The sequence below is a fragment of the Lithobates pipiens genome, unplaced genomic scaffold (genome assembly GCF_037356315.1).
Source record: "Lithobates pipiens isolate NorthernLeopardFrog02 unplaced genomic scaffold, aLitPip1_a1.2 Scaffold_19, whole genome shotgun sequence".
NCBI lineage: Eukaryota > Metazoa > Chordata > Amphibia > Anura > Ranidae > Lithobates > Lithobates pipiens.
The window spans coordinates 288,828,808-288,852,909 of NW_027507764.1; the positions used below are offsets into that span (position 1 = coordinate 288,828,808).

General features: G+C 45.4%; 1 protein-coding gene across 1 annotated transcript in view; it reads right to left on the reverse strand.

Moving 5' to 3' along the window:
• The window catches only part of SLC39A6 (solute carrier family 39 member 6), an 82,517-nt gene that overhangs the window by 52,701 nt on the left and 5,714 nt on the right, over positions 1 to 24,102 (reverse strand). The window contains exons 2-3 of the mRNA XM_077491997.1: positions 18,301 to 18,496; positions 14,581 to 14,750 (exon numbers count right to left, since the gene is read on the reverse strand). Of these exons, the coding sequence (XP_077348123.1) occupies positions 14,581 to 14,750; positions 18,301 to 18,496 (366 nt within the window). The remainder of the gene's footprint in view (positions 1 to 14,580; positions 14,751 to 18,300; positions 18,497 to 24,102) is intronic.

A 24,102-nucleotide genomic window follows, 5' to 3' on the forward strand; every position in this document is an offset into this window, starting at 1 on the left:
ATACGAAAATGCTAGTTGCCTGGCTGTACAAAGGATAAGCAAAAAATCTGAATTAGGTGAAAAACCATCAAGTCACATGATCGGCATGATGGTGCTGGGCCTTTGACTCAAATATTAGAGCAACTAGAACCATGTACTGTTTTGAAAAAGCTGATCTCCCTGCCATCTCTTTTTGAAAGCAACAAACTAGAATCTACGGGTTTACCAGGTCACAATTTGGAATCAGGGTTGCCCTGGCAAATTTCTCAAAGTTTGAGGCCCTTGGGTAGATGCATCCTTCAACCTAAGGCTATGTTTTTCTAACTGGACTATCCACAAAATGGGATTAAATCTATAGAATAGCTGCACTCCATGACATATGAACAGTTTAGATAGCACTTTACAGATCGGCCCCTAACCAATCTCCAACATCTAAATGTTACAGAGTATACTTTTTTCCTTGCCATTTACTTCCCACCATGTTTTTTGCTTGCTAGGTACTGCTGTATACTCATCTATATGGTTTGTGTTTTTCACACACGTCTGACCAATTTCTCCCCCATCCTGTCCCAGTCCCCCCCTCCTACTGTTCCTCCTCCTTCCCCTCGCTTGTAAGCTTGTAATGCCACATACACACGAAGCCGACTATCCGGCGGACTTAGTCCGGCAGACTTCCCGCCGGACTTTCTGAACGGGCTACTTGCCCACACACGGCACTTTTTCCGCGGACTAATACGGCGTACTAAGTCCGCCGGACTATCCGCCGTACTTTTGAAATGAACGGACTCGCCCACACACGGAGAAAAGTCCGCTCATTTTGAGCGTGTCTCTAGGTAGGTGGGGCCACGAAGGAGACGTCGCTGGCCCCGTCACCTGGTATGGACTTAAAAGGGGAACCCCAACGTCAAAAAAATCGTTGTGGGGGTCCCCCCCAGGTCCACATCAGACCCTTGTCTGAGCGCGCTACCCGACCGGCCAGGAAAGGGGGGTGGGACGAGCGAGCGCCCCCCCCTCCTGAGCCGTACCAGGCCGCGTGCCCTCAACATGGGGGGTGCCTTGGGGAAGGGGGGGGCGCGCGGCCCCCCCACCCCAAAGCTCCTTGTCCCCATGTTGATGAGGACAAGGGCCTCTTCCCGACAACCCTGGCCGTTGGTTGTCGGGGTCTGCGGGCGGGGGGCTTATCGGAATCCGGGAGCCCTCTTTAATAAGGGGGCCCCTGGATACCGGCCCCCCACCCTATGTGAATGAGTATGGGGTACAATGTACCCTACCCATTCACCTGTGAAAAAAAGTAAAAAAATAAATTAAAAAAACACAACACAGGGTAAAAATAGTTTATTGCGCAGCTCCGGGGGTCTTCCATCTTCAGGGGTCTTCTTGCCGGACTCCTCCGCTATCTTCCTGCTAGCTCTTTTGCTAGCGGAGGAGCCCGGCTTTCTTCCTCGCCGCCGGCCTCTTCTTCCGACTTCGGGGGTCTTGTCCCCCTCTTCGGTTCTTCTGCCGGGCCACAGCACCTTCTTATAGCTCTTTTACAGGTCTTCTGTCGCCGCTGTCGTCGTCGCCGCCTTCTGTTCTTTTCTTCAGATGTTGACTCGTCGCTCCCTCCGCTCACAATGACCGGGACCGGACGCGCGGCGACTTATATAGGGACATCACCGGATGATGTCCCCGCCTATTATGATGTCACAGTCCCAGCATCCTCTGGGACTGTGACACCATAATGGGCGGGGACATCATCCGGTGATGTCCCTATATAAGTCGCTACGCATCGCATAGTGAGCGGAGGATGCGACGATTCAACATCTGAAGAGAAGAACAGAAGGAGACGACCGCCTGTAAAAGAGCTATAAGAAGGCGCTGTGGCCCGGCAGAAGAACCGAAGGGTCTGATGTGGACCTGGGGGGACCCCACTCCGATTTTTTTCCGGCGTTGGGGTTCCCCTTTAAGTCCATACCAGGTGGCGGGGCCAGCGACGTCTCCTTCGCAGGCCCCGCCTACCCGGAGTCCCACTCGAAATGAGCGGACTTTCCTCCGCGTGTGTGGGTGAGTCCGTTCATTTCAAAAGTAGGGCGGATAGTATGGCGGACTTAGTACGCCGTATTAGTCCGCTGAAAAAGTGCCGTGTGTGGGCAAGTAGCCCGTTTGGAAAGTCAGACGGACAGTCTGGCGGGAAGTCCGCCAGACTAAGTCCGTCGGATAGTCCGCTACGTGTGTAGGCGGCATAAGACACACTTGTCTTTGTATGCCTCACCTGGTTGCCGCCAAACCTGCTTGACGCCATTTGAACCAAATAATTTATCTTGGTCTCGTCAGACCATAGGACATGTTTCCAGTAATTAATGTGCTTAGTCTGCCTGTCTTCAGCAAACTATTTGAGGGCTTTATGCATCATCTTTAGAAGAAGTTTCCTTCTGAAACGACAGCCATTCAGACCAATTTGATGCAGTGTGCAACATATGGTCTGAGCACTGGCAGGCTGACCCCCCAACCCCTTCAACCTCTGCAGCAATGCTGGCAGCACTCATGCAACAGTCTCGAATGGAACTGGGCATAGGGAACCGCTTCGAATGAAGCCACCATATTTCCCAATAACCTCATGCAAAGGTGAATGGAGGGATCTCCTTTTGACCGGACCATCCGCACAAGCTCTCTTATGGAGTTGATCTTTGCCTGAGGCAAATACACCTTTTTTTGAGCTGTGTCTATGATCAGACCAAAAGTACTCCAGCCTTTTTAGTGGTTTTAAGGAAGCATTCTCTAGGTTGAGAATCAAACCCAGACTTTCCAGGGAACTGTTTGTAATGCGCACAATTTGCTCCAAATGAGCCACTGACTGGTCTATTAGCAAGATCGTCTAGGTACGCCCATGATCAGACCTAAGTACTCCAGCCTTTTTAGCGTACCTAGATGATCTATTGCTAATAGATCAGTTGGTGGCTCATTTGGAGCAAAGCGTGTGTATTACAACCAGTTACCTGGAAAGTCTGGGTTTGATTTTCAACCTAGAGAATTCTGTTATGCCCTGTGCCCTTAATCTGGCTAGAGGTGGGGCCAGGACTTTTGTAAAACACCCGGAGTGCTGTAGCTAGCCCAAAGGGCAAAGCTACAAACTGGAAATGCTGCTATTCTACCTCGAACCGCAGAAACCTTCGGTGAGCAGGAAATATAGGGACATGCAGATCTGAATCCCTGATGTTGATAGACTCCAGAAGTTCTCCTCCTAGTAGGGTAGACACCACTGACCTGATCGACTCCATGCGAAAGGAGCGGATCTTCAGGAACAGATTTAGATTCTTTAGATATAGAATGGGTCTGACATCTCGATTTGGTTTTGGTACAGTAAAGAGGTTTGAATAAAACCTCCAAACCTTGCTCTTCTATGGGGATTTGTATGATCACCCCCTGAGCCAGTAAATTGGTCTAGTGCCAAAACAGAGATTGCCTTTTCCTGGATTCTTTGGGAACGTTTAACTTTAGAAAACGAGATGGTGGAAACTCACGAAATTCTAGTTTGTACCTAGGGACACTGTGGAGATGATCCATCAGTCCTGAATTTCCTCTTGCCAGGAGTACCTTCAGGTGTTCTAGGAGCATAAATTACACATCTAACTTGTTGACTACCTATTACACTTTTGAAGGCCCTGGAGCACTAGGACAATGACACGTGGCACTGATGACAGATGGCACTAATACGTGGCACCAACAAAAATAAGTCATGAACTTCTGTGGGGATAAGTGAACATAGCATAGCATAGCCACAAACTACTGTTGTACCTCCCTCCAGGAGGGGGGGGGGGGGGGGATGATGTTCTTTGGATGAATAATGCCCCCTGGCTTGCGGAGATCACACACGCGCTGTTAGCTGAGCTGACCGAGAAGCGACATACTAAAGGTATGTGCATTTACTCCCTCTGGTGGAGACTTAAGGTATACAACAACATTTTACTCATGGATGAAAAAAAAAAAAAAAAAAAAAAAAAAAAAAAAAAAAAACACACAGTCCCTAGGCTTCTTCCCTTACCTTATCCTCGCCACAGGATACTGAAGTCAGACAAATCCAAGCTTCACTCATCACGACGGGCTGTGTTTAGCAAACCTTCAAGGACCGGGTCTCTTTATCAGGGGTTCCATTCCCTTGGACCTGTATAGCACCCCTCAGGAAAAAAAACTTTAGGTAATGTGAGAATGACCAAAAAGCCCTGGGGTCCAGCCCTGCAAAGAGGGGCATTACAGGCAAAACCTTAAGCTTCGTATACGAGGCCCGGGTATCATCCATCTTGGCCTCAGGAGCCCTTTAGATGAATACCGTCTCTGGAGACTATTCAAATCCGGCATGAATCCCTCCTGGAGCTCCTCAGAGAACACCTTCACTCGTGACCAACACCTTAGACACTGGTAAAAAAAAAACTGAGGTACTCCTGGCAGGAAGAGGGGTTATATAGGGAGTGAACTTCCTGTATTGGGTATAGCAGTGGCCATCACCTGAAGGTGCTTATATACCAAAACGTGATTACTATGGTGCTCTGTGTCCCATGATGTACAATAAAGAAATTACCATTTATGTGCACTCCTTCATGTTGGACATTTTAATTGCTTTGTCAGCAGAAATAATTTTTCCTCAGGATTTCTATTTTAGGCTTCTTAGTTGCATTTTCTTTGGCAGCCAAATGCCTTCAGGTTAATCTACCATTGTTATTGAACAATACTTTTATGCTCTGTAAACAACCACCTTTGTTTTCAATAAAAAATAAGAAAAGGAAAAATAAAATAAATGGCAATTAATATGTGCTGTCCATGGTCCTTGTATGTATGATAATAAGCCTGTTTTTCACAATTAAAAGTGGTTGCAAAGGCTGAAGGTTTTTTTTTTTTTTTAACCTTAATGCATTCTCTGCATCTGGGCTGTGGTGGTGCCGAGCTGCACTGTCAATAGAAATACAGCTTGGTTCAGGATCGAGCCTGCACATCAAGTGGCTTTCTATGGTGGCACACAGAGAAGACAGCACCTGTGAGGCACCCAAGAGGATCGGAGCTACTCAGTACAAAACCACTGCACAGAGCAGGTAAGTAAAAACACACAAACAAGTTTATAGTCACTTTAACCGTTTGCCGACCAGTCGCTTGCGGCAACATGGCTCGGCTGAGCGAATCACCTTCATGTTACGTCGGTAACATATTTCGGTCACTAGGGGGCACGTGCACACAGCCTCTCACCCACGGAGCCAATGTGAGTGCCCGGCAGTTGCGATCGCTCGAGAACCGGGATCTGTGTGTGTAAACAGAGTTTCTGGCTCTCTGAGGAGAGAACAGACAGATCATCTGTTCATAGAGTATGAACAGCGATCTGTCATCTCCCCTGCACAGTCCCCTCCCCCCTTCAGATATAACACACAATAGGAACACTTTAACCCCTTGGTGGCCCCCTATTGTTAACCGCCCCCCCCCCCCCCCTTCACTGCCAGTGACATTTTTACAGTAATCAATGTATTTTCATAGCTCTGATCGCTGTATTAATGCCAATGGTCCCAAAAATGTGTCAAAATTGCCCAACATGTCCGCCATAATGTCGCAGTACCGATAAAAATTGCAGATCGCCGCCATTACTAGTAAAAAAAATATATATAATTAAAAAAAAAAATGCCATAAAACCATCCCCTATTTTGTAGATGCTATAACTTTTGCGCAAACCAATCAATGCGCTTATTTTTTTAAAACAAAAATATGTAGAAGAATACATATTGGCCTAAACTGAGGAAAACCATTTTTTTTTATATACATTTTTGGGGGATATTATAGCAAAAAGTAAAAAAAATTTGTTTTTTTCAAAATCGTCACTCTGTTTATTGTGCAAAAAATAAAAACCGCAGAGGCGATCAAATACCATCAAAAGAAAGCTCTATTTGTGGGGGGGGAAGACATCAATTTTGTTTGGGTGTAACGTCGCACAATTGTCAGTTAGTTAAAGCAACACAGTGCCGAATCGCAAAAAGTCAGGAAGGGGGTAAAACCGGCTGAAGCGGTTAAGTGTACAATAGTAGTGTTCAAGAAAGAATGTAAAGAATGTAAATACCTGCTATAGCAGAAAGAGGTTTTGTTCATACATTGTATACCCCTAACCTGCATCAGAGATAATGCCAGTGATGTGCTCGCTCAAAGAAAAATTTGCCAACAGGGCTCTGGCCTGACTCCCCCATTCAGCAATGTGCTATTGCAGTCCCCATACCAATAAAGGTTTACCCAATATGGTATTCATAGTTTCATAGTTAGTAAGGTTGAATAAAGACACCAGTCCATCCAGTTCAACCTGAGTGAGTGTCTACCCCTATCCCTGTACATTGTACACTCAAATTGGTCCCTACCCTCAAGGAGCCCACAATCTAAGGTCCCCATTCATATACTAAAGCCAATTTTGGACAGAAGCCAATTAACCTACCTGCATGACTTTGGAGTGTGGGAGGAAACCGGAGTACCCGGAGGAAACCCACGCAGGCACAGGGAGAACATGCAAACTCCAGGCAGGTAGTGTCATGGTTGGGATTGCAGTCAGTAATGTTGATAACATGAGAGACCCCTCTCAACCCCTCTAGGAGCTGATCATGTTTGCATGAACAGGTGATTTTCCTGTGTAGGATGGGCAGATGTCCCCCACATATTTTCTGGAAGATATACAGTTGTGCTCATACATTTACATACCGTATATACTCGAGTATAAGCCGAGATTTTCAGCCTCTTTTTGGAGGCTGAAAGTGCCCCCCTCGGCTTATACTCGAGTCATCGCCGTCTGCCTGCCCGATCAGCATGTCGAGCAGACAGACGGCGGCCATTCTACTATTCAAAAGCCGCGCCTCCCTGTCTGTGATAGGCGGAACACTCAATTTCCCAGCAGTCAGTGGTCCGCCTATCACAGACATCCGCTCATCCTCATACTACGGACGAGGATGAGAGGATGTCCGTGATAGGCGGAACACAGACTGCTGGGAAATTGAGTGTTCCGCCTATCACAGACGGAGGCGCGGCTTTTGAACAGTGGAATGGCCGCCGAGGCGCCGACGCCGTCTGTCAGACAAGAAGAGCGGCGATCCTGGCATGGCAGAAGCACACAGGCTCGGGACGCAGGCTCGGGACACAGGTAGGCTGGACACACAAGGCTGCACACACAGGGATGGACGGACACACAGGGATGGACGGACACACAGGGATGGACAGGCATGTCTCACCCTCGGCTTATACACGAGTCAATAAGTTTGCCAGTTTTTTTGTGGTAAATTGGGGGCCTCGGCTTATATTCGGGTCGGCCTATACTCAAGTATATACGGTAAGCTGGCAGAATTAATGATTTCTTGGCCATTTTTCAGAGAATATGAATAACACAAAAAAAATTTCAAAATTTTTACTTCAGAAGTACCCTACCCTCACTTAAAAATCATATTTTCATTTTCTCCAACAGCTCAACCCCCACAGTTATTACCTTTTGTTCCAATTGACCATCCATTCTAGATTGTAAGCTCCAATGAGAAGGGCCCTCTCATCCCTGCATTGATTTGTATTGCAAGTGTACTGTTTGTCCCCATGTTGTAAAGCATTGGTGCTATATAAATCCTGAATAATAAAAAATAATTTCCCGAGTGCTTTCACACGGAGGTGATGCGCTGGCAGGATGTTTCAAAAACTCCTGCAAGCAGAATCTTTGGAGCAGTGAAGGAGCGATCTATACATCGCTCCTACCCATTGAAGTGAGCGGACATCCCTGCCCATCGATGCTTTGCGGGTCGTTTTAACGCCTTTTTCTGCCGCTAGCGGCCAAAAATCTCTGCAAAAACAACGGTAAAGTGCCACTAAAAATATCTGCGCTTTTCCGCCAAAGCCACCAATGCCCCGGTGTGAAAGCAGCCTGACAGAAGGACTACATATTCTCAGAAACAGATCGTGGTTTAGCTGACATTTTTGTCTAGAACAATTTTCGAAATGGCCCTCAAGGAGCATTGACTGACAAGGTTTTCCAGCTCATTTTGCAGAATTGCAATGGAAATGTGGATGTTTTACAGCGTTCATATGTTGGTGTTCTTACATGGAATCCTGTAAAACCAGTTATAGATATGTGAGCACTGGAAAACACCATTATACTGCAAATTTAATAAGCAAAATCAATAAATAGTTTGGTTACACACCTATTAAAAACTGGTTGTGGAAACAGGAATGTGGCATTATCATACTTGACTGGAAAGCTAAAGTTAAAGCAGTAATAACCACTTGACCTCCGGAAGATTTACCCCCCTTCCTGACTAGGCATTGCGTTACTTTAACTGACAATTGTGCGGTCGTGCGATGCTGTACTCAAATAAAATTGATGTGTGTCCCCCCCCCCCCCCCCCCCAACTAAACACAGAGCTTTCTTTTGGTGGCATTTCATCACCTCCGCAGTTTTTATTTTTTGCACAAAACAAAAAACAAATTGTATTCGTCAATTTAGGCCAATGATTTATTCTGCAAAATATATTTGGTAAAAATTTTTTTCCCAAAGAATAGGATTTTTTATAACAGCTTACCTGTAAAATCCTTTTCTTTTAAAGTACATCATGGAACACAGAGCCATAGTAATTACTATGTGGGTTATAGTCCACCTTCAGGTGCTGGACACCGGCACACCCTAAAAAAGGAAGTTGCCTCCCTAGATACTCCCAGTAGTTGGAGGGGTTATCTCAGTTTTGTAGCAAAGCAATACACGTGTATACTAGAAAGAGGGGCGGGACCTCTGTGTCACATGATGTACGTCAAAAGAAAAGGATTTTACAGGCAAGCGGTTATAAAAATCCTATTTTCTTTAACACAGAGCCATAGTAATTATGTGGGATGTCCCAGAGCAATGCCAACTGAGGGGAGGGAGACACAACCAAAAGTAGGGCACCATGAGATCAGAGGATTTATACTGCTGCCTGCAGTACACTGCACCCAAAGGCGACAGCCTCATATCTTTTTATATCCACCAGATAGAATCTGGTAAAATGTATGGATTGAAGACCAAGGCTCACCCGAATTTCACAATCTAGGGATAATGGAGATTTGTTCCATTTTGACAAAATCTCCTTTTGCAGGACTCTAGTGTGAAATTGAGCGTACGGTATCGCTTCGAAAGTGGTTACCATGAGCCCTAGAACTCGCATGCAAAAGTGCAGCGACAACCACCTGCTGTTCACCAACAAATTCACCACAGCTTGAAGAGTCTGCAGCTTGTCTGAAGGGAGAAAAACTCTCGCTTTTGAGGGGCCCAACAGTAAGCTCAGGTATTTCAGGTGTTGCGTCAGCACTGACACCGACTTCTTTAGGTTCAGCGCCCAACCAAACTCCCGGAGACTCTGCATGGTGATCGCTACATCCTCCCTTAATTCTGAGGAGGAAACTGCTCTCAGCGGAGGTGGTCTAGGTAACCCACAATTGCGATCCCACGTTGCCTTAACAGCACCAGAATTGGAGCTAATACTTTGGTAAAGACTCGGGGTGCTGACGCCAGGCCAAAAAGGGAGAGCCACAAACTGGTAGTGCTCTTCCCCGACTGCAAATCGCAGAAACCTCTGATGCCTGAGGCATATGGGTACATGCAAGTATGCGTCCTTGATATCCAAGGACACCAAGAAGTCCCCCTGATGGAGTGTAGCGACCACGGAGCAAACAGATTCCATCCTGCACTTTCACAAAGCTGTTGAGGGCCTTCAAGTCCAAGATTGTAGTCCGCAAAAAGGAAGGAGTATGTCCAAACAGATTGAAGTAGAATCCCTAAAATCTTTCCAGCGTTGGTACAGGTACTATCACCCCGAGCAGCAGCAGGTCCTGTACTGCCTTGAACAGGGCTTCCCGACGAGCCGGAAATAGAGGTAGGTTGAAAAGAAAAAACAAAATAAAATCTTTTTGGTGGACAAGAAACAAACTAACTATCTTGTGTCCTGAAGAAACCAGTTCGAAGACCCATTGGTCAGACAGTAGGGAGGTCTACCGTACTTACCCTTCCTGTCGGGATTGCTGGATGCATTCCACCACAGACCCATCACCCGGGCAGTACGGGGTGGCTGTTGGCCCCAGCACACTGACACGGACAGCAGTAGCCCAGTCGTGTGTCCCGGAGCATATAGCTCACCAGCCGCCCCTGGGGCAGAAGGGGCATGTCTTGGCCGACCCAGCTTGTATCTAAGGTCTACTCAAGCACAATGTCCAGGCTGGGGAGACTACAAGGATCTATTATACAGCCTGTCACCCAGCCCGGCTGTTGATTGTAGATCACAGGATAAAAATTGCAGAAAAAAAATTCCCAGGACCAATAGTCCCTTCAGGGAGCCAGGTCCTTCTCCTACACTAGGCAGAAAAAAAAAAAAAACTGAGCTGCAGGAAGCAGGGTGAGGGGTTATTACCAAGAGGGACCGCTGTGAAGTCTTGCTGTTTTTACATGTTCTGCCTAGTCCTCGTCTGAAGGTGGCGTGATAACCCCAAGGTCAAGAATTAAAGGAGCTGTGTCCGTCAATGAACAAATGAGAAATTGCCTTACCTAAGATAATTTTCACCATTCACACTAGTACACCCTTGAATCTTATACAGTATATGCTTACGGATGACCTCTTTAGTGGATGATGACCCCTGAAAAGGGAACACTGGAACTTATTTTATTAAAGTGTGTTATCCCAGAATTTCATATTCCTTATATGTGCCTGCTGTGCTGTACTTGTATGAGAAAGTCTCTCTCTTAGTATTGCTGCCTTTGTGTGAAATTCCTGGTGATCCTGCCAGTCCCTCTGCTTTCCTATTAAAAACTGACAACACTGGGTATGCGTGGTCAGTTTTCTAGCTATGCTGGGAACACAAGTCTGCTTTCCTCCAATGATCAGACTTGCCTGACAAGTCTAATTTCCCCCCTCCCCCCCTCCCGTTCTTATGCAGCTGAGGGGAATAAAAAGGGAAAAGGGGAAATGTGATCACTTAAATATTAATTTATAATAGAGATATAGATATATATTTATATATTTTTTTTTTTTTTTTTTCTTAAATGCAGTGTTTTTTTTAATGATGGTTTAATTTGGTTCAAGTTATATTGCCCCACCCCATTTTTTTGTTTTTTTCTCTTCTTTGGCCCCATCTGTATGCTGTGCATCTAACACTTATACCCTCCCTCGTCTAAGCACCAGACATGCTTTTCTACACCAATTCCAAATCACTCAGAGCTGAAGTAATGGCAACCAGAAAATTACTTTGAGTCCGGACTGAGGGCTAGTTCACACCATTAGCAGTCCATTGCGTTTTTTTACAAAAATGCATGGATAGTAGGTTACATGGATTTCGATGGCAAAGTGCAAACCATTGCAGTGCGTTCCAGTACAGTCAACAAAAGTAAGAACATGCTGCATTTTTTCTGCAAGGAACTGCACTGGAACAAGGCAAAAGCGCATCAAAAACACACCGGAATGCATCAAAAAAATGTGGTGGTGTGAGCTGGACCTAAAAAAAATTCCTGGATAGTTTCAGACATTTCTGTTTGAAAGTACAAAGTTGAGGTCCCATGGGTCTTAATGGGTGGAACAATATGCATGATACCTTGCACAAAGGCACGCACCAAGAAATGTGAAACAATCAGTCTCTGGAAAGGGACTGGCAACACTGACTTCTGACCCCTGATTGTACTTGCAAAAAAAAAACAAAAAAAAATAAAAAAAAAACAAAAAAAAACACACACACACACACACACACACACACACACACACACACACACACACACACACACTGAAGCTTTGCCTTGATGAGAGGGGTTATGCCTAGCAGGGGGATCACCGGAAGGTGGCTGCATAACTTATTAGATCATAACGGACATAAAGATCCCGTGACCTGAAATGTACGACAAATCTTGAGTTCTTTGTAAAACTTCACATCAGTATCGATCTTAAATGGGCATTTTTTTGCTCTTGGTATCAACATCAGTAAACTTAGCGCGAAGCTCCTTAAGGATCACTTAGGTGCGGTTTGTTGGTGTACGTTTTACAGAAATGGAACATGCTACATTTAGGCCCCTTTCACACTGAGGAGCTTCTAAATTGCCAGTAAAACCTATTAGCGCTTTTGAAGAGCTTTTCCGGCACTTTTGAAGAGCTTTCCATTAATTTCAATGGAGAAAGGTGTTTTTTTTTCTTTGTTTTTTTCACTGCCTTGCCAGCCCACTGTACCAGTGTGAAAGCATTGATTTTAATGCAAATAGGTTTTCGTGAGCTTTTCAGGTGCTTTTTTTAGCGTGAAAGAGCTTGAAAAGCGCCTCAGTGTGCAAGGGGTCTCATGCACAGCAATGTATGGGAAGGAAAGAATAATGTATTTTGGCTCTGGCTCTAAATGAAACCTGCAATGAGTTTAAAAAAAAATGAAAAAATAAATAAAAATGCAAATCAGTACAGTGCTATCTATTACAAAATGAGGTTTTAAGTAAAGTGCATTCAACATGCTTCAACGTGAGCTACATACATCAGACATGGTATGAATCCAGCCTTAACCACTTGCTTACTGGGCACCTAAACCCCCCTACTGCCTAGATCAATTTTCTGCTTTTAGCGCTGTCACTCTTTGAATGACAATTGCGCTGTCATACAATACTGTACCCAAATTAATTTTCTCATTGGCTGACAGTTGATCATGTGGTAAGGGGCCGGGATCGAGCCTGCAAAGCGGAGGATGTCAATAGACGTACTCCCGGCAAAGCAGATCTGTGCTGTAGCTGTCATTAGGCTATAGCGCAGATCAGAAGGAGTTGAAGCAGAACTAGACTACTCACCTATCCAGTGCTATGTTCTCCCAGAGCTCCCTGATGGCTGCTGTTATCCTCAACTGCAACAGCTTTTGGGTACCGATCATCAGCCATTTTCATTGGCCAGGCTGAGAAGACATCAGTCCTGGGCATGTACGGACGTTAATTAATCTTGGCATTGCGCGTACAGAGTATACAGGCAGGTAATAGAATGTTAATGCAGGAGACATCATAGGTCTCTTCTGAATTGAAGTCCTGCCAATTTGCCTTTTTTCTTTCATAAAGTTACACATTAAGTAAAACAACCCTCAAGTCTGTCAGTAATTGGGGAAATTTGAGGGGGCGAATAGTTTTTCATGGCACTGTATTTCAAATAACTATGGTGGTTTAATGAATGATTGTTACTTGTTTGCATGTTTTAAATGAAGATAAAAAGGCATAGCTGTAGAATACAATGTATACTACTGAGAAATGTAACAGACAGTGCAATTTAGGTGGATTACAAACAATCCAGATCAGTGAAAGCTGAGAGAATGGATTTTAGCACAGCTGCACTATTTACATTATGTCATTGTTTGATTGCTTTCACCCCTTGCCAAGATTTTCTGTTTAACCCTTTTGCTGCTAGAGCCATTTTTGCATTTGTTTTGGACACTTGTTTAAAAAAAAAAAAAATAATAATAATTTGAGGCCTGGTGATTATGTAAAACCCCCCATTCTATATTTCCTGAAAGCAGACATCCTAGAGAATAGTAGTTTAAACTGTTTATGTACCTATATATTAGAGCAAAGGTTTACAAAATGCAAAATTAGAGTAAAAGCACATGAAACACAATATATTATGAAATTTTTGGTAAAAAGAAGGGTAAAAAAGTCCAGTTTTGCAGTGCCTTCAAAGCTCTTAAGGTGCTCTGAAAGCAGAGCCCATTCATTCCAATGGGCATGGCATCTTGGGAGCACTAAATACAGCGCTCCCAACCCGCCCCAAAGATGCTGCTTGCAGGACTTTTCAGAACGTCCCACAAGCGCACCACCCCAGTGTGAAAAGACACACTGAAATGAATGGGAGTCAGGTTTCAGGCGCTTTGCAGAGGCTATTTCTATCGCTAAAGCACCTAAAAAACACCCCAGTGCGAAAGGGGTCTAAAAGATGAGATTGTGCCGAGTTAGATACCCGACAAATCAAGCTTATAAAATTGCGTACCCCGTGAGATTGACGGCAAACGTTAATATCGCTTCAGTACCATATATTTTCCATAGGTGATGCCTTAAAAGCCCCTGCAGGTCGAGTGAACCATGTATAATGACCTAGAATTGCTCTCACTCCATTGTGCACTGTACTGTAATTGAGGTTTTCATGTGTAGGCCCCCCCAAACATGTGCATATAAATTCGTACTTACATGCATGTGGGGATGGGGATTTTAAGTGTTTGGGTGTAACTTCAATTTTTTTTAAATTTAAAGTGTAAAAAAATAAAAATAAAATCATAACTTGTGTTTTTTTTTGGGTGACAGGTTCTCTTTATGAGACATCAGGGGTATTATGTCTCATCTGTCCTCCAATGAAATCCAGAGCAGATACTGGCAGGACAAAGCGACAACCAGAAGTAATATTTTACATGTTGCATACAAGTGTCAATGCCCGCTACCTGGCAGTACCATCTATGCTGGTCTCGGGTCCACTGATGGTCGCACTGATGTTGGTGACAATAAAGGGGTTAATCATGGTCAAAAGAAGCTGCATCAATTATACCCAAGAGCTACTGCATTTTTTTCGTAGTAAACAGTCATTCAGCCACAAAAAAACAATTTACTAAAGGTTTAAAATTACTTACATGTGGAAGTAGATGTAAAAATGCATCCCCGCTTAAAGTGCCCACTGCCAGCGCCACCAGGAAACTTAACAGAAATTTGAAGAACACTTTATTCATCAGAGGAACCAGAATGATACCCAGCAATGACAACACACTTATAACAGTAATTGATATAAAGCCACCAACCCATGCTGTAGAGAGAAAAAAAAAAAAAAAAAAAAAGAAGAAGATTAGCAGGTCCAAAAATACACACTCATTTTGAAACAAGCATCACATATTCAACTATTAAAAATACCAACTAGTACAGCTTAAAGTGAACATGGCTTTGCCCATGCAAAGTAAAGCAACTGTTTCACTTATTTTGGTTTTATTTTATACGACATATTACAAGTATTTATACAGTGCTAAAATGTATGCAGCATTGCTTTATATACTGTACATTCACATCTCACACAGTCTATTGGGACAGGAGCCAATTAAGCTGGGAAGGAAACCTGCACAGAACATGCAAACTCCATGCAGATGGAGGGAATTCAAAATGGGGAACTCAGCACTGCAAGGTAGAAGTGATGACCACTATGCCACTGTGTGCCTAGCCCTTTAATGTAGACACCCTAAGCAGCCTATATGCATCTTCTTTATACCTCTATACCACTGCGTTCAGTCCCCAGGATTTAAAAGAAAGCACTGTTTAAGTTATGAGTTACTGAGGTCATAATTTTTCACAGACTATAGATTTCCCCATGTGTCAATGCTGATTGGCCCAGCGCTCTCACTTGGAGCAAGTCACATACTCTTCTACACCGGAATGAGCCAGGTAATTCCTTTGGCTCAAAGACTGAATGGAGCACTAGGAGAGCAAGTCAAAAAAGGTAAGAAGCAGGCAAGAACAAGGAGGTTAAAAAGGCTAAATAAATAAATTACTTTATTATTTTTGCAAATGAGCCTGCAAGACATTGCAATGCCAGGCTCCTGTAGACTCTTCCTCCGGGTCTATGTCTGTATAGACTCAGGGAGCTGGAGGAAGCATCAATGAAATTTGAATGCAGTAATCAACACATTTGCCTTCCATTGAAAACTTCAACACCATCTGCTGCAGTCAGTGGCAGAGGACTTTTTTTTTTTTTTATTAGGTGGTAAAGGAATTGGAACAACTGTCAAGTTCTTATTGCAGCCTGTCTTCCTGCTAGGAATATTTAATCAAACTGTTCTGGTCACCAGAAGTAAAAACTGTAATTTACTGTAAATGTAAATACAAAATTTCAAATGGTTACTAGAACAAGAAAAAAGGGGAAATCTTCCAATGGCTTCCTTAAATTGGAAAGTTATCCTTTCACCTCCTGTTGAGTCCATAAGACAGGAAGTTAAAAGGTACCCTACCTATAAGGAAACAGACGGCAAAAAAAAAAAAACACACACACACACACACACACACACACACACACACACACACACACCTGACAGTGGTTTTAAACCTTTACTACGTTATCCAAAATGAAAGAAAAGGTTTTAGCTTAAAGGCCAACTCCACCTTTAAGGCCATGTTACATGTGAACACCAATATTAGATGTAACATGGTGCCAGAAAGACACCCCATCCCCTTCTAACAGCATGCAGGGGTTCTTCACCCCACGGCAACTGTCAGATTAGAAATCATTATGGCCGTATGTGGCTCTGCCTACACAAGCCCCATCATTCATTTACAGAGCTCAAGTTATACTTTAGGTAAAAGTTTATAAACCAGTGTTTTTTTTAACTGTTAAAGAAATCCATGAAAGTATGTGCTTATGCATGGGCTGGCTTTTAGGGAGTTAAAGCGGAGGTCCACCCTAAAATGGACCTTCCGCTCATCGGATTCCTCCCCCCCTCCGGCGCCACAATTGGCACCTTTCAGGGGGGAGGGGGGTGCAGTTACCTGGATAATCCAGGTAACTGCACCCACTTCCGGGCTAGCTCTCTGCGGAAAGGGGCGTACATTACGCCCCTTTCCGCAAGTGCCCGCCCCCTTCCGCAAGTGCCCCGCTGCCTGCTGGGAAACACACAGATCCCAGAGGCAGCGGGACCGTCCTCATTGCGCAGCTCGGTTCGCGCATGCGCAGTAGGGAACCGGGAAATGAAGCCGAAAGGCTCCATTTCCTGATTCCCATACCCAAGATGGCGGCGGCAGCACCCGAGTGTCGATCTAGAGATCGGCTTCGGGTGCCGACATCGCGGGCGCGCTGGACAGGTAAGTGTCACTATTTTAAAAAAGTCAGCAGCTGCAGTATTTGTAGCTGCTGACTTAAAAAAAAAAAAAAAAAAAAAATAAAAAAACGCGGCGGACTCCCGCTTTAAGTCCAGTGAGGCATATGCCACCTCATGGACTTATCTCTTATGTACAATTTACACTTTTACAGAGTGCCAGAGGTACAGCTATTACTATGCTTCCAGCACTCAAACACTGGACCTTCAAGGTCTCAAATCCTGCAGCTACTTTGCCTTCACTTCCTCCCTTCCCATACAGACACAGAGCACTTTGCTTTATGTAAACCCATTCAGAACATATAAAGTATGCTGTAAATGGACAGCAGAGGGGAGGGGCAGGCAGAGCGGCTGCTGTGAAGCAGAACTGTATCTGCTGTCAGAGCACCGGGAGTGTTGCAATCTCTGTATCCCCAGTGCTCAACAAAAACGTGAATTGTAAATTAAAGTGATTGTAAAGTCTCATTTTTATAAATAACAAACATGTTATACTTACCTTCTATGTGCAGTGGATTTGCATACAGCAAGCAGCCTTCTTGTGTCCCTCTTTGCTGCTCCTGGCCCCTCCCACCTGTCGAGCACCCCCACAGCAAGCAGCTTGCTATGGGGGACCCCGAACCAAGCTGGAGCTCTGCCTGTCCATTCAGACAGGAAGCTGCCATTTGGCCCCATCCCTTCTCTCCTCTGATTGGAGAACTGACTGACAGCCATGGGAGCCAATAGCGCCACTGCTGAATCTAAGAAAATCAGGAGGAGAGTTCTGGATGGACGAGGAACTCATGGACATCGCTTGATAGAGATGGGGCTCAAATATTAGGGGTTGCTGGGGAGGCTGCTACACACAAAAGGATTTTTATCTTATCTTAATGCATAGAATGCATTAAGATAAAACCTTCTGACTTTACAACTCTTTTAGAGCCCTTTCACACGAAAAGCGCAGAGGCATCAGCGGTAAAGCGCCACTAGTTTTAGCGCCGCTTTATCGTTTTAGATGCACTTTTCTGGCTTTTTTAACCCCTGCTAGCGGGGCAAATAAAGGGTTAAAAGGTGCCGCTGCCGAGGTGCTTTGCAGTCGCTTCGGCGGCGCTGCTCATAGATTTCAATGGGCAGGGGGTCCACCGCTCCTAAAGTGCCTCAAAGAAGCCGCTTGCATGACTTTTTTTTTTTTTTTTTAAGTCCTGCCAGCGCAATGCCACAGTGTGAAAGCATTCAGGTTTTTACACTGGGATTGCAGATGAGGTATTTTTCAGGTGCTATTTTTGGTGCTAAAGCGTCTGAAAAATGCCTCCAGCGTGAAAGGAGTCTTTAAGAGAAAAGTCCAAGAGGTGGCATATACCTCTTTGGACTTAACCTCTTATAAGTCAGCAAGTTTGTAAAAGTGCATCCATTCCAGGAGTTCTTCTCAAGCTGTTCACCATGGCCTCTTTTTCTTACAATTTTCTTCCTGAAACAAGAAATCTTTAATATTATGTATATTTGTGATATACTCCAGCTACTTACCTACTTTCACAGAATATACACCTTGGTTGCTTCCAGCCATAGCTTCTTCAGGAACTTCCTCTGGAGCATTAATTAAGCAGGACTTTCTGTCGATTTGATTAATAATAGCTGGGCAGATGAATCGAAACTCATCTACATCAAGAAGCATCTGCATGTCCATTCCATGCAAAGTCAGCAGACGTGAGGCATTTAAACACTACAAGAATAGAAGATATATATTACATTCAATGTAAATTTAAATAGATAATTTGGGGACCGAAATAACATTTCTAATTCATATAAAAGGAAAGGTGAGGAAAAACGTATCAATTTTATACATATATATTCTTTGCTTTAAAAAGGAGGCAAAAAAGTTAAGAGAAAAAAATAAAAAAAAACACACACACACACTTTCACAGAACACACATCAAAGGCAGACTAATTCAAGAAGCCAAGTCCCCATGGTGACTAGGGAATGTAGCTGAACAAGCAGAAAGCCTCCAAAATGATGTGAGAGGTTTATGTAGTCAGCACCGTCAGAATTCATTGTGAAAGCACGTGCAATGTTCATATTAGAGAAGCATCTATGCCTCAATACAACTGCAGGCATGCACTAGGTGTCCCAGGAGGAGATTTCGGTACAATTCCAGGGAGCAAAGATTCATTTCACATATGTAGTGTCTTTGTAGCGAAATCCCAACAGGAAATAAATCTGAGGCTGGGTTCACACCGCTGCGGCAGCGAGAACCGGATGCAGTGCAAATCACATCCGTTCTCTGTGCGATGCGAGTTCAGCCATACAGATAGTATGGTTGAATTCGCATCGCACCCGCCGCAAACTCGCACGGGATCCTTTTTTTGGTCCGCAGCAGAATCGAATCGCATGGATGTTCACACCATGCAATCCAATTCCTGTCCGAGTTTGCAGATCGCACTGCGATATGCGAACTGATCTGGGGGTGTCATTAACATTTCACTGACACTCCCAGCAGTCCGCATAGGGCAGTGTGAACTGCCGGCGGGAGGCATGCGATGCGGGAAAACGCTGCGGATTTGCGGCGTTCCCGCATCACTCCAGTGTGAACCCAGCCTTAAAGTGGTTCTAAGGGCAGAAGGTTTTTTTTATCCTAATGCATTCTATGCATGAAGATAAAAAAACCTGTGTGCAGCAGCCCCCCTCATCCCCACTAATACTTACCTGAGCCCCATCTCGATCCAGTGATGTTGCAGTGAGCCAATGAGGAGAGAGGGGGGGCTGGGCCAAGTCATGGCTCCATGTCTGAATGGACACACATAGCAGCGGAATGGCCTTGGGTGCCCCTATAGCAAGTTGCTTGCTGTGGGGGCAGGAGGAATGGGCCAGGACCGTTAGCGAGGGACCTGAGAAGAGGAAGATCTGGGGTGCTCTGTGCAAAACCACTACATAGAGCAGGTAAGTATAACATGTTTGTTATTTTTAGATAAAAAACACAAAAACAAAAACAAAAACAAAAAAAAAAAAAAAAACACACAACACAAACAAGACTTTTAGAGTGCACATGCGCGGGAGCTCCGTGATGGCGATGTAAGCCGGGAGCTCCACATCACCCCTTGCCCACGATAGACACAGCGTCCGTAGTCCTCCGCTGACTGGACAGCCTCACCCAATCCACTGCCAGGACACCCCCAGTAGTCCCCCTGAATGTCCGGCCGGGCCATCACCTCAAACCAGCAACATATGGCCTACGAGGGAGAGGCCACAAGATCTGAGGGAAGTAATAGCCCCAGCAACACTTACATACTCACCTGGCCCAGGGTACCCCACAACACCCCCAGGCTCCTTCTCCAGCCTCCACAGAGTCCTTGCTGGGCCACACCCTGGAGGAATACACCATGTAACCAGTCAGGCCTGCTCCACCATTCCTCCATGGACCCCCCTCCTACCAACCTGCCAGACCCGTCCATGCTGTAGTGGGACTTATTCCTAAAATTGTCTGCCCTTTTGGAGCGGGGACTGGCCAACACAGCTGCCCAAATTACCAGAGACATTAAATCTGATTTCGCTAGTCTGGGATCCAGAATGGAAGCCATTGAAAGTAAACTGGACATTACTGTCTCACGCAGTAATCAAAATGCAGCCCATATCCAGGTTCTACAGGACTTGCTAGACACTGCCCTTTCCAGGATCGATAACCTCGAAAATAGATCCAGGAGATATAACATACGGATCTGAGGCCCTCCTGAGACTATCAAGGATATAACCCTGTGGTGTAGTGGTTAGCACTCACACCTAGCAGTAAAAAGGTTCGCTGGTTCGAATCCCAACCATGACACTACCTGCCTGGAGTTTGCATGCTCTCCCTGTGCGGGTTTCCTCTGGGTACTCTGGTTTCCTCCCACACTCCAAAGACATGCAGGTAGGTTAAATTGGCTTCTGTCAAAAATTGGCCCTAGTATATTAATGGGATTGTGGGCTCCTTGAGGGTAGGGACTGATGTGAGTGTGCAATGTACAGGGATAGGGGCAATTGTAGACACTCGCTCAGGTTGAACTGGATGGACTGGTGTCTATTCAACCTTACTATGTAACCCCCACGGTACAAGACCTCATCAAGGAACCAGTACCACCTAGAGCTGGACAGGGCCCATAGGGCCCCAGGAAAACATCCCTTAGGGAGCCATCCTATCATGAAATCACACTTCTATAACACAAAGGAGGAAGTTATGCGACAATCCCACCTCAAGTTACTTGTCGGGGGGCACCAGATACAATTTTTTGCTGAACTATCCCCCACAACCATCCAAAAATGGCGTGCCCTCAAACCACTCCTCACAGTCCTTTCACAACAGGACATCAAGTACCACTGGGCCTTCCCCTTTGGAGTGAAATTCACTGTCCAGGGTAACTCCTCCTCCAGCCTACCAGAAGGTGAGAAACTTACTATACCGCAAGCTGATTTCCCAAGAAGCACCCATGGATTTCTCCACAGCATCGGCAGGATCCACCAAACGACCCTCTCCAGAGAGCCCAGTCTCCCCCCTATGGAACACAGGGAAGACCAAGAAATCCAAGGATGGCAGACCCCCATAAAAGACCGTTTTTAAAGCCTCTCCGCATTTCGCCCTCACTAGGGCACCCCATGCTGGGACCACAATCCCCTTTTTTTGTTGGAGCTTCTTCCCGATAAGACCAGATGGTTGACTCCTACACGTTTTCTCCCGAAAGTTATCCCTTTTATGTTCTATGTTTTTCTAAGGTTCCTGCTACATAGCCACCTACAGTTCATGAAGGAGATGTTCTTCAAAGGACGGTATATCATTCCCTAGAGGCCCTTTTGACCTAGGTTCCCCCCCCCCCTTTTTTGTTTGTTTGTGGCATCAACACTGGCCGACTCAGCCCCCTTGAAGGACTCCCACTGTCCCTCTTGAACTATTCCAGACGAACCTGGAGACTGCAGTCCACCCTGGTCCAGACTCCCTCGGGGGGGGGGGGGGTTGACACCGGGGACCTCAAACCGAGAACTATCCCCACTATTCCACAAGGTTCTCTCCTCCTCCAGTGTTGGCGGAGAGAGGAGCCGGGAGGAGGCCTCTGTGGCAAGCCCTCCAAATGGCTCCTCCAATTTTTGGTCTTTAGTTTCGTTTTACCATTTCTATTGTCCATTCTAGTTGTTAATTAAAGCTGTGAAAGTTTGACTTTAAGGTTCACATAGATGCAAGGGTCAGGGGTGACACCCTTGCGCCACCACCCATCCCATAGAAGCGGATTTTTTCCTTCTGTGGAATGAGTCGTATGCCCTCTATTAGAGGTAATCGATGCTTACTGGTCAACAGCTGACAGGAGTTTCTGGCCAGACGCCAAAGGTCTTCTTGGAAGACACTGATTTATATGTCTCGTTTGTTCCATTTTATTTCCCCCTTCCTAACATTTTCTCTCTTTCTCAAGCCAATCGGCAGGATCTCTACTGCTCCGAACTCCAGACTTGGAATGTGACTGGCCCCACGCACTTCCCTGGCCCTCTCAGAAGAAAAAGTCAAAGGGTAAATGACTGTCGCTTCAGTAGCTTTTCGCCCCTCTATCCCAATGACTTATCTGATCCCAACTGGGATGGATCTCAGGGTTGCTACACACAACGCTCAGGGGCTGAATTCCCCCAGGAAGCGGAGAATAGCACTTGACAACTACCGCTCCCTGAAAATAGATAAAAGTTTTGTTTAAAGAGACACATTTTCCGATTCAATGCAGCCCCAAATTCCTCCAACCCCACTACCCGACATTTTATCAAGGGAATGCAGAAAACAAGATGAAGGGGGTAGCCATCCTTTTCTCAAAAAACAGAACGTTTACCCACATCTCAGACATCAGGGATCCAGAGGGCGGGTATATCCTGGTCAAGAAATCGAAGGCATCATAGATTCTATAATCTCTTACTATGCCCCCAATAAAGGCCAAACTAAATTCTTCCAAGCTCTCTTCAAAACTCCACTCCCCATGGTAGAGGGAAAGGTCATCTTTGGAGGGGACTCAAATGTAGCCTTTGACCAGGGGCTTGACAAGTCAAAATCCCCCCCCCCCCCCCAAAGTGAGCCTGAACATAGCCAGATCCCTCTACGCCCATGGGCTGGTCGACATTTGAAGGGTATTTAATCCATTGAAAAGGGATCACACACACACACACACACACACTACTCCTCCCACCAAAACTATGCCAGAATAGACCACATCTTCATGTCCCCCAGCCTTATCCAGTCAACCCGTAAAGTGACTAGAGATCGACCGGTATATCGGCAGGCCATCAGCCAACCCCAATTAGATTCTCAAAGCCTTCCAGGCATTTTACACTAAACTCTACAGCACGACCCCCACAGATAAGGGCCTCTTGGTTTCCAGCTTCCTCCAGGACCTTCCGATACCATCCCTAACCATTGAACATACAGATATTATGGAGGCTGGCTTCTCAGTTGAGGAGATAAAAAGAGGTCATCAAGAACCTCAGACCGGGGTCAGCTCCGGGGCCTGACAGACTATCTGTCCCATTATACAAGGCTTTCACAGACACGTTCGCACCTCACATGGAGAGATTTTTCAATACAAAAGCCCAAGGATCTCCTCTAGATCCTCAACTCAACATCGCCTACATAATGGTAATCCCCAAACTGAAAAGGAACCCGGAGGAAGTACAGAACTATAGACTAATTTCCCTAATAAATAATGACCTTAAGATACTGACGAAAATACTAGCAAATCTCCTTGCGTTCTTTTCTTAGTAAATACATCCATAAAAACCAGGTTGGGTTCATCCTGGGCAGACAGGGGCCAGACCAAATCAAGGGGGCCATTGATGTGGTCTCCCTTCTACAATCAGGATGGGACGGGGACCCCCAAGCAGGAAGGGATGCTCCTCTCCCTAGACTTACACAAGGCTTTCAACTCTGTCGAGTGGCCCTACATTTTTGCACTCATGGAAAAATGGGTGTTCAGTCAACGCTTCTTGGGAATTCTACGGTTCCTCTATTCCACCACAAAGCTAGGATTCGCCTTCAAGGAGTACTACTCTACACCGTTTAGCATTGCTAGGGGCACCAGATAGGGGTGCCCCATCTCCCCCTTGATCTTCGCCATCGCTATTCAGACACTGGCAATAGCCATATGCTCCAACCCCAACATCCAAGGCGTTACCTGTGGAGCCCAAACCAAACAAATGCAATTTCTTTGCAGATGACCTGCTACTATTTATAACCTCCCCATTACAACTCTCCCCAACCTCTGCAAACTAATTTCACAGTGGCGTCAGGCCTCAGGGTAAATTACGTTAAATCCCATGCCCTCAACATCTCTCTAAAA